Below are 11,001 nucleotides of genomic sequence, written 5' to 3'. Positions count from 1 at the left end.
AACCTGCATCAGCAGGGACACAAAACATAAACTTACAGGATGGTAAATTCTGGGCTGCAGATTCAGAGTGGAAAGCTTTGGCTTAGCCACACACCTGGTCTGTGGAGCAGAAAATCCCAAACAGCCTGGCAGAGTTACTCCTGTACCCAGACACTCCACAGGCCATTTTCTGCCCCATCAAGCAGCTGGTTGAGCAGGCAGGTTGGGAGCACAGCCACCACCAGAGCTAGGAGAAACTGAGGGGAGACCAACCAAGAGACAAACACAAGTCTGGATTTATGTAAAAAAAAAAAAATTTATTTTGGAGGAGGATTTGAACATCGACATGCAGGTACAACATGAATAAAAATTATTGCACCGCTATTATGTGGCAATTGTTCAAGTTTCTAAAAACACAGAAATTCCACACTTTCTCTTATCTAGCTAAGTGCTGAGTGACACGGCTTGGCAGAGCCCAGCGCAGGAGGTGCTCTCACAGCCACCTGGATATGGTAATCGAACACAACGTAAACACACACTTCTGTCAAATCTTCTACTAGAAGTACAGAATTATCCTTCACATCCAGTAAGAGAAAACCAGAGAAAGACTTTATCCTCCCCTCTTCGGAAGAAAAACAAAACAACAAAAAAAAAATTACTCCAAATCACACCTTAATGCAAGTGTGGCAAACAAACCCACAGGTCACTCCTACCCCTTCCCCCACAAGCGCTCTTTAGTACAGCAGCAGCCAAAGGCCTCCAACATTCAGACCCAGGAGTGGCCAGGACAACGCTAAAGTCTAATATTTACAATAAATATCATCCATTTCTCTTAGTTCGCAACAGTAAGAGACAAAGGGAGAAATAACACTGAGGCACGGGGCGGGGATGCAGGAGCAGAGAGGAGCTGCAGAGGCTGAACCACGTTAGGCGCCACCATCCCAACACAGGTGAGGAGCAGGAGACACATCCAAGTTGACAGAAGGGAAGAGGGAAACAAAGCAGGAAAGCAGCATATTTGGATGGTGACATGCACGGCTCATTCACCAAACACACACCTCACCTTGGGCCTGCCTGACTCGGGATCACCCACAGAGACCAAGGGAACACACTTGTGCCCCTCAGACACAGCTTTTCCACCTTCCTGGTCCTTCCCAACACATTTTGCAAGCTTTATTTTTGAGAAGGTGTTTAAGGAATTTATAGCAGAGCAAGGAATAAGTCTTGGTGTATCTACCTGGCTTATTATCAAAATTTAAGAGAGAAAGTGTTTTTGCCCAAACCCTTTGCTAAAGTGCGCCATGTAAATTTGACAGCAGGTAGAACAGGGATGATGGGGCACCTGGCACACTGAGGGAAACTGCAGGACTGAGCAAGAGCAGGGGACACAAGGCTTCACTAGAATGCTTTCCTGGCAATGCTGTTTGGCTTTGGCTTCCAAAACCCCAGGGGTTTTTAATTGCACTGACCACTCTCTGTACCGTAGCTACAAAAGAGGCAACGAAACACATACCTCACCTTTTCTTTGACCAACACAGGCAAAAGCAGCAAAAGCTGTGACATAGCAAGGTTTTCCCTCCTCCTTTTATGCCTAGGAAAAGATAATTCTGCAATTCAGCATGGGAAGCAGTGGCTGCAAAGGCAGGGAGTCAGCAGCTTCCAGCTGGTACCATCACAGGGTCCCACCCTGCCCGTGGGGATGAGCCAGGTTACCCAGCCTGGCTCACACCCCCTGCTCACCTACAAGCACTGGTCATTCTTCTCCTCATGTTTTTTAAACACAGAAGGAAAAGGGGGACCTGCCACCCAGGGAACAGCCAGGACAGACCACGTCCTCACACAACTCCTTAATTTACACAGACACTTCCATCTCGCCAAGGTCAGCTGCTCTCAGGAGATCAGCTTGTCAAGGAGGCTTGTCTTTGTAATTACCACAGACTCAGGATGCCAAATCCACTTTCCACTACTCCTGTCCATGCCATAATATCCTGCGCTGTTTCTCAACAGTTTTTTAGCAGATCAACCCATCAGGGAGAAAACCAGCCAGGCAAGTACCAGATCCTGCCAAGTCTGTTCCTTACTTGCTACTGCTCTAAATCAGCACTGAATGACACTCACCACCAAGAGCACTTGGAGAGGCTGGAGACACCCAGGACCCTGACAAGGCAATGGAAATACTGTGGTTTGTAATTGCAAACCAAGTGTATACGAGCAGCCTATGAATTCCAGGGAAAAGAGCAGAGAGCACAGCAGGCTCTGCTCTCAGTACCACCACAACCAGGTTTATTAAGGTGTTACCTGGGAGCGCTGAGGCTTTGGTTAGTGTAGTAGCAACACCATACATGTTCACACTGACACACAGAGTAAACACTCATTTAAACATGTTAAAAAAAAAAAAAAAAGCTCAAACCAAACCAAACCTTGGTCCAGAAATGAAATCCAAGCAGCCAAAATCAAGTATATAATGGGGAGAATCAATTGCTACACAGAAAGAAACAGGGTGAGATTCCAGAGATTTTTTTCAAGCTGTGGGTTGTACCGAAATCAGATTGAAAGAGATGGAGAAAATATATTCCTATATAATAAAGATATTTGCATTCAGGGGAAGCGAATCAAAACTTCAAGTTCAGAGAAAGCCAAGACAGTGAAGGAAGCAGCAGTGTAAGGAAATCAGACCAACAGAGATGGGTTTTAGCCTGGAATACTGTTGCACAGTCATTCTGCCTCTAACAGAGTAAGCCAGTGAGCAGGGAGCGATCCCTCGCGGGTGATCCGCAGGGAGATCCACTCAGACAAGACTAGGATACAAGCTGAGCACAATCTGGGACAAATGATGGGAGTGTTCATTGAGAGGAACTTTTAACTGGATGAAGAAAGGGCTTACAGTGCTACAGGTATCACCACTCAACACATTTATTGGTGCATTATTACTGGTCTAGTCCTCAGCAGGGAGCACTGTCACCCAGAGTCGGTCACACTTAGAGCAAAGCGATGTCTAAATCTAGGAGCAAACAGTAAGCTTTTAATGCAAAGTGACCTCAGCAGTGGAAATGATCTAGCTATTAAAGCTGAAATCTGAAAATATCATGTGTTTTAAAGTCTGCTTGCAGCTTGACCACAGAACTCGAGGAGTCTGAACTCTTCATAGGTTTGTTTTTAAAACGGGCAGATTCAGAAAACTCAGCAAGTTTCCCAAGCCCCAATTCAGAAATGTTAAGGGACACCTTAAAATCCCTACCTATTTAGACTCACCAAGAGAAGGAGAAGTCTCCAAAGGTCGTTTTTCATTGAGATAACTTTGCCGGACACACTGCAGAATATGCGACTACAAATTTTTCTACTTTAAAACCAACCTACAGGCACCCCTTTCCTGGGGTCACATACTCTGAGGCAGGGCAAGTTATGAATTGAAGCCAGAGAAAGGAAGATAAAACATCACTAAAATTTTAAAAACAGAAGGAAAAGTTGCCATGTGTCCCACACAGATAAGTAAAAACAATCCCCAAAAAAGCCAGCTTATGGATTGGAGATTTCTCTTTCTGACAATTCCATTGAAAAATACTCTTACTTGTTTTAAAGAGAGGACAGGGATCTGTCTCTGTCCAGTCTCTCCAGCCAAGTCCTTTGTCTCCACATCCTCTAAGGACACAGGACTGTGAAGACACATGGTGACAAAGAGGTTTTACTTGCACCAAAGAGGGTGTGTAGTTTCAGAATAACTTGCAGACAAGAGGGTAGGCTCTTATTCTTGTCAAGCGACATCAGATTGTAAAACCGGAGCAAAAACTTGACATTTGTGAATTTCAATGGAATTTCAAAGAGAATGCTGAAAAGCAGAAATTTAAAAACAAGCTGCCTTTTTTGCACACAGAATTTTTGGGATCTCAAATAAATGCAGAATTAGAGGGAAGAGCACATCAGGCCCTAAACTCAGGCAAAATAAAAGGCGTGGAAGGGAAAAATAATTAAACCAAAGTGTTTCTTAAGCCCTGCTTTAAAGATACCCTGTTCTAAAGAGACCTCAAACAGCAAGCACTACTGTGTACAAAAATAGAATAGCAAGGATGAAAAAACACAAAAAACAGTATGAAAAAAACCCTCCCAAAAATAGATGTACACAAGTTCTATTTTATATTAGTGTATATTACAAAATTCAAACATGCAGTCTCTATTTTGAATGTAGAACACTCCAGTCCATGAGTACCAACGATGCTGCTATGTTTTCTTTACAGCATCATCATGTGACAGGGGAAAGTCTTGTATTTTTAACTGATTTCCAACCTCTTTGCTTTTTGCTTGTGCCAGAGTCTCTTCTTTACAGGGCCTCGTGCTGCCATCTGGCAGAGGGGACGCTCTCAGAGCTGCTGGTCCAAGAGCATGAGACAGCTCTTTTGACGGAGTGATTTTGCAGCTGCCTGCCAATGCCTCAGATGCTTTAGCACTGCAAAAAAGTGCCTCCTTTTTGACCACCACAGGACATGTTGCCTCCTTTTTGGCCCCCACAGGACACGATGACTCCCAGGGCTTTGCTGGGTGTAAGGACTCTGCACAGGACCCACTTGTTGTGGTCAGACCATCTGTGCTAGAGGGTTTGGCTTTCTCTTGACATTCTGCTACTTGTGAAATTTCCTGCCTTTTTTGTTTCAAATCTCTCTCCTCTTTAGAGGAGGCACCCGAATCCTTTTTCGTTTCCGTGTCTCCAGACCCAGACATGCTGAGCTTCAAAGGGCCCAGCACGCTCTGGGTCAGGGGCACCAACTGGGACACAGAGATGGCACTGGGGATGAGGAGTGGGGAGGACACGGGTCCTGCTGGGCTGGTTTTGCTGGAGGTTAAAGCACCCTCTGCCTGGGATGAGCTGGGCTGCTGCTTGTCAGGGCTGGGACTTCTTTGGGATGTTTCACTGGCGCTCCCAGGAGACAGAAATGAGGAGCTGTGCTGTTCCACAGGCTGAGGTGTCTCCTTGTGACCCTTCTCACCGCGGTCTGGGGGGCTCACCGCAACAGGAGTGCTTGTGTTTGCTGGGCACCATGAGGAAAGTGCCAGCAGAGGTTTGGAATCCTGGTTTTTCTGACTGCTTTCTGTTAGCACAGGCTCTTTCAAGTCAAGTTTACCACAGGAGGCCCCAGAAGAATCACCTTCTTCAAGTTCCAGGAGTTTGATAGATGGGCACTGCATATGTTCTGTGAGATCTACTGGTTTTTGAGTACCTGGAGTTCTCCCAAGATCTTTGATTGCTTCAGAAGACCTGTCTTTTGGACCAAAACACTCCAAAGTTTTGTTTTCTGGCAATTTATGGTCCTTTGCAGTTGTTTCTGATTTTAGGGATGGCTTTTCTGAATTAGCTAGTTTTTCTGGAGCAGTTCTTGAGGGGAGCTCTGGTGGGGAGGGGTACACACTGATTTGCAGTGGCTCTGAAACAGGCTTTGCTTGTGGAGTACTTCCCTTCTGCAAATCTTCTGTACCTTTTGGATCCTCAGGTAGAAAGGCATCATCTTCAATACTATCCTTGCTTTCCAATTTAGATGAAAACTTATTATCCTCATTAAAAGAATCCGAGCCTTGGTCTCCGCTGCCACGGGGCTTGTCCACCCTCCTCCCATCCTGACTATCTTCCGAACCATCATCTGTTTCATCCTCAGAAGAATCTACTTCCCTGATGGCCTCCTGCTTCTGCAGGGACTCCCTCCTCTCCACCCTGTCCTGCCGGATGGCGCCCAGTTTCCGCGAGCCCGGTTTCTGCAGCATCCCCTTTTCCGCCAGCCCCAGTTTGCCGCCCGTCGTCTCGTTGGCAGATTCCTGCAGGCTCTGCAGGCTGGGATCCCGCTGCAACATCTCCTTCTTGAACTCAGAGTGGGAGATATCCAAGCTATGCTTCCGTGAGGAGCCCAGCTTCTTCTCAGAGGAGGACAGAGAGGCAGCCAGCTTCTCGGCCGACTGCACTCTCTTCAGCAAAGGAGACCGAGGGGGCTCGGCGCTTTTGGGGCGAGAAATTTGTCTCACCAGTGGTGGAGAGGAGTGTAGTTTTACTGGGAAAGACTGGATGATACTAGAGCTGCCAATTGAGTGTCCTGGCAAAGGAGATGGGGAGCGCTGCGGCGACGTGGACTGAGGGGTTGGGGATGGAGTGTGAGCCAGCGGGGACAGAGGGATGTTTCCTGCAGATTTACGCCTTGGAGATCTGTACTGCCTCTGGAGCTTTGGCGCTAGGCCGTGCAGGGAGCTGGGTCGGATGTGTCCAGAGCTGGCTGGAGAATTGGGAACACTGGAACTGGGAGAGCTGCTCTGAGAAGAATTGCCACCAACTTAAAAGAAAAAAAAAAGAACAAAGAAAAAATACTAAGAAGATTAATACATATTTGGCCATTAAAACAAGTTATTGAATATAAGACACAATGCCATGTTACTCCAAAGCACAGCAGTGATATTGAAGGCAACATTGCCAGGCTTCTGATGGAAATTCACATCATTAGCACCCAACACCAGAGCACAGTAAGAAACACTAAGCTATGAGAACACTTTTTTGGAAAAAACTCCCTTTGATCAGACAAACCACGTGTTTCATTGCTATTCTCTGGATGCAAATCTCTTTATTCCAGCAGATGATTCAATTTTCAAATATGACTTTGCCACACTGTTTTGATTTCTTTTCTCTGAACACAGAAAATGTGTCAAACTGCTACGAAGAGATTGCGACTTATAACACACATTTTCATCAAAGTGGAAGGATGCTGTAGTACAGCAAATGCATTCTTAAAAGGATGTATGGATTTTCATTTTTAAATGAATCAATGAACAAGAACACATCCATCCTTAAGGTAATCGACATCACCGCTGTCATTTGCTTCACAGAGAGACCTGCTACCTGCTGCTGTGTATTTTATTTCCAAAATTAATCAATCAGCAAAAGTCTCCTCCAGCATTTTCTTTTCTTGTTTGACTGGATTTTTTGGCTTAGTTTTGTTTTGTTTCATGTCTCTTTTTTTTTTTACCTGAGTGTACAGACTCTGGAGTGGATCTGTAGCTCTGGGTTGGTGACCGAGGAGACAGGTTGTGAGTTGGAGAGCCAGGCACACTTTCTCCAGATGACAGAGACCGGTTCAGGGACGATAAACTCCGGCTGGTGTGAAGCAGCGATGCTTGTTTAGTGATCTTCCTCAACAGAGAACTCTTCTTCTTACTGGGGAAGAGCATTCAAAAGGTGTTTACAAGCCCAAATGATTTATTTATCTTTACTAGCATATTTCAGTCAATTTTGTGTCACAGTAAAAGAGAAAAAAAAGGAAGAAAGGAAGAACTAATGGACATATCTGCTGATATATATTATCTGCAAATGGATTTGACAAGATCTCTCCAAGGATCTTTTACATTATTTTGGTTACCCTTTAATTTTAACAGAGAAACATCAAAACAAACCTTTCCTGACCATCCTTTGTTTTGCTCTTCTTGTTCCTACGAGCCATCTTGGATTTGTAGCTGGCTTTTCGAGCTGGACCAACTTTGATGGATGTGTTCTCAAATGGTGTGGTGGAGATGGACACTTTATTTCCACTCTGTCAGACACAAGACAAAGAGACATTGCTTAAAACATGGTTATTTGAAGCCGATCTGCAGGCAAAGCAGGTAGGCTGCTAGTTTATTGCTGCCTGCCATTTTGTAATCCTTTGTCAAACTCCATTTTTCCCCTCAGCATTTCCACCTATCATTTATTAAGGAATTGCCGAGAGAGAGCCCTCGTTAGTCAGGCTTTCACAAATGATTAGCTCAGACCCCAGCTGGTAGGTAAAGCTTCCCAGAGCAGGCAGAACACAGCATCTGACCTCTCCCATTGAGATCCCAAATGACTCAATTTAATACTTGTAATACTTGGAAACTTGAACAAAGTGATATTCTGTCACCAATCCTATTCCCAATGCTCTGACTGATGGCAAATGTGAGCATATCAGGCATCTATCATGATGAATCTGCAACACAGAGCATGGCTTGTCTCACTCATGTTAAAAAAAATAATAATACTGAGTGCTCCTCTATTTGCAATCCCAAAGATGTCTGTCTCTTGGAACAGTCCAGAACTTTGGGGTGTTTTTTCTGCGAACAGATTCTGCTCAGAGAGGAATCAAAGACAAGCAATTTAACTGGATAATTTCAACACCAACCAGTACAAAGCTGCTCTTAAATACCACCAGGTGCTGTGTGCACACTTGTATTCCAGACAATGCCAAAATTACACACATTTTAAACAAGCTGCTCATGTTTTCCAAACTGTAACAGTGCTGAGCCCTTACCTTCAGAATCAGCTCCACCACCTCGGTGTGCACCAGCCCGTGCACGGGCTCGCCGTTGACGTGGGTGATCAGGTCCCCTTCGCGCAGCCCCGCCTCGTTGGCCGGACCCCCTTCCTCCACGTGCTGCCAACAACAAGGGGTGACTGCCCTGAGAAGGGGAATGTGCAGGGCCCCTGGCCCAGATGGGACTCAAAGCCCATCCATGTCACATCCTGCCACAGCCAGCCCCAGCTGCTTCTGAGATGGGGGAAAGAAATCACCCCTGGCACGGCTGAGCACAAAACCCTGCGCTGTTCCACCCCTCCCCAGCATCCCACCAGCCTTATCCTGATCCAAGGCAGCCAGGATGGTTAAGCTGATCAAGAGACCAGCTCTTCCCAAAGCAAAAGGCTTAACACGTGTCCAAAAATTTTACAGCACTCTGGAATGTTACCCAGATGCTCTTGATTTCCAGACAAACATTCAGTCTCTTTCAATTTGCCATCTCAAATCCAGCATCCTTCCATGTACATGTTGGAACCAAAGGTGGCCAACAGACTTTTAAGGAAGACTCTGCCATGTGTTTAGGGTGCCTAATTGCATCTCATCCCAAACAGAGTTTCTTTTTCTACTTTCCATCCTTTATTAACCTATCCAATGCTAGACTTTTCCCCTGTGAACACACTGCCTTTCCCCTGTCCCTGGAATGTAAGCCTCCTTCACCATAAGGAGACAGATGTGCAGGGGAATGCACATCTCTCCCTCTAGCCAGAAAAGATTCCAAATGAGTATCTTGGTAAATTCAGCATTGTTAAAGAAAAGCAAGGGAGGGCCAAGGCAAAAAATGAGTTTCAGATTATTTCTGTCAGAATAAGTATTAAATAAGGACCAAAGGGTGTGAAGTCCATATTACCTAATGAACACAGAAGTGCAAGGGAAAAAATGAATCACCTTTACCCTGACTGCAATGTCCCTACCTACACAATCCTAACAACACTGCTTCAGGGAATGGATCACTCCTAGAAGTCATCTACACTGACACAAAAGGAACACAGAGATCAAGTACCAGCAGCAGTGGGAAGGAAGCGATACAGACATGGAAACCAGACCTTTTAGTACAGCTCACAACTAAGCCAAGAGCTAAATCCCATGGCAATCAGCATAGCAGCAGTGATGCTTTAAGGCCTGTAATCAATTCCAAGCGACTGCTTGGAAAACCCCAGCAGACTGAACTGATCAGAAGCAGGTTATAATCACTAACACAAGCCTGAATAAATTAGCTATAATGGGCCTTCATGCAACAACCCCAATAAAGAGAAAGAGGGTATGTACACAGAAACATGCTTTAAGGATGTGCTGCAGGTGAAGGAAGGTGGATTCACGTAACCAGGGAGAAAAGAAGGAAAGAAAGGTCGCTGTGGTCCTGTGATGGGCTTGAAAACTATTGGAAAACCCAAAGAGCTATTATTTAATTAGTTATTTAGTTATTTATCTAGGGTTCCTCCCACCAAAAAGACAACTTTGGGTGTGACTAAGGAGAGAGAAAACAAGGTGGCAAAACACAATCTCTAAAGCTAAACCCCACACCCCTGGCTAGATGCATCTGTGGCCCGAGGGTCCTGTGTGCAGAAAAGCAGAGACCTACCCAGACCATGTGATGCACAGTGTAGATATCACTGTCACCCATGTAGACGCGAATGGCGCGCAGAGTGAAACCGTATTTCTTTCCAGCCCGATGGATGATGATTGGTGGTTTCAGGTTTGCGATAGCAGGAGAAAAGTCGCGGCTGGGTGAGGAGTCCCTCGAAGATGGGTTGGAGGACAGAGAATGAGGTGACATTGGACTGGCCAATGGAGAACACGTGTGGTGATCTACAGTGATGACATAAAGGTGGGCAAAAATTAGGAAAACAGGCCTCCAAAAGAGAGAAAATTCTTGTAAGAGAACAGCTACGAAACCGTATCTGCTACTGGTCTTAAGGCTGGTGGCCTTAACCAGAGCTGGGTCTGTCTGCAGCTTCAACTAATTCATGCTTTGTAATACAAACAGCAGACTTTCCAAAAAAGGCACATTTGGAGGTGCACATTTAGTGCACTGCTCACACAGAATTATGGTTGGGTCACAGTGCTCTCTACTTCTCTTTCCAGGATTTACAATGAGCATTTGCTCTAGGCACAATCCTGCAACCCCATTTCCAGGTTATCATGTATTATCCTCCTCCAGAAAATCAGATGTCTCTAGATCTTGGTGCAAGTTACACACTGGTGCTGAGATAAATCTAAATCAGTTAGTATTAGCACAAAAGGAATGAGTAGGTAAACAGACAACAACCACATCTAGGCAATTTTGGTAGTGTTTGAAATTCACAGGGGCAAAAATATCTAAAATATTGGCTACTGCAGGGACTTTGCTACTGAATGGCAACTTCACAAGTCACTTTTGAGTGAGTTTCCCAAATGAAAAGCCATGGGCTGGGCTGTCAGATAAACTACCTGACTCTGCTTGCTGGTGGAACAACATCCACTTTTTAAAGTAAAAACCAAATACAGAACTCTCATTTTAAAGTGAAGCTGGTCAACATCAGTAAAATAAACCCAAAGAGCAGGAATACTAAATGCAGTTGTAGAAGGTAATCTCTAATCCATTAAGAAACACCTGCTGAATCACCCAGTACATATTTACCTGGCAGATGAGAGCAGCTCTGGAGAAACCTTTGCTGGGTGATTAAATACACATTTTAGAGGCTTTCATGAGGGA

The 11,001-nt window shown here is 45.1% G+C and overlaps 1 protein-coding gene across 1 annotated transcript in view; it reads right to left on the bottom strand.

Moving 5' to 3' along the window:
• Window positions 1-309: 309 nt before the first annotated feature.
• Window positions 310-11,001, bottom strand: part of MAST2 (microtubule associated serine/threonine kinase 2) — a 187,029-nt gene continuing 176,337 nt past the window's right edge. Inside the window, exons 26-30 of the mRNA XM_058809025.1 lie at window positions 9,889-10,115; window positions 8,265-8,387; window positions 7,396-7,532; window positions 6,972-7,159; window positions 310-6,284 (exon numbers count right to left, since the gene is read on the bottom strand). Of these exons, the coding sequence (XP_058665008.1) occupies window positions 4,195-6,284; window positions 6,972-7,159; window positions 7,396-7,532; window positions 8,265-8,387; window positions 9,889-10,115 (2,765 nt within the window). The 3' untranslated portion in view covers window positions 310-4,194. The remainder of the gene's footprint in view (window positions 6,285-6,971; window positions 7,160-7,395; window positions 7,533-8,264; window positions 8,388-9,888; window positions 10,116-11,001) is intronic.

The sequence above is a fragment of the Ammospiza caudacuta genome, chromosome 7, assembly GCF_027887145.1.
Source record: "Ammospiza caudacuta isolate bAmmCau1 chromosome 7, bAmmCau1.pri, whole genome shotgun sequence".
Classification (NCBI taxonomy): domain Eukaryota; kingdom Metazoa; phylum Chordata; class Aves; order Passeriformes; family Passerellidae; genus Ammospiza; species Ammospiza caudacuta.
This window is presented reverse-complemented; position numbering and strand designations above follow the sequence as displayed.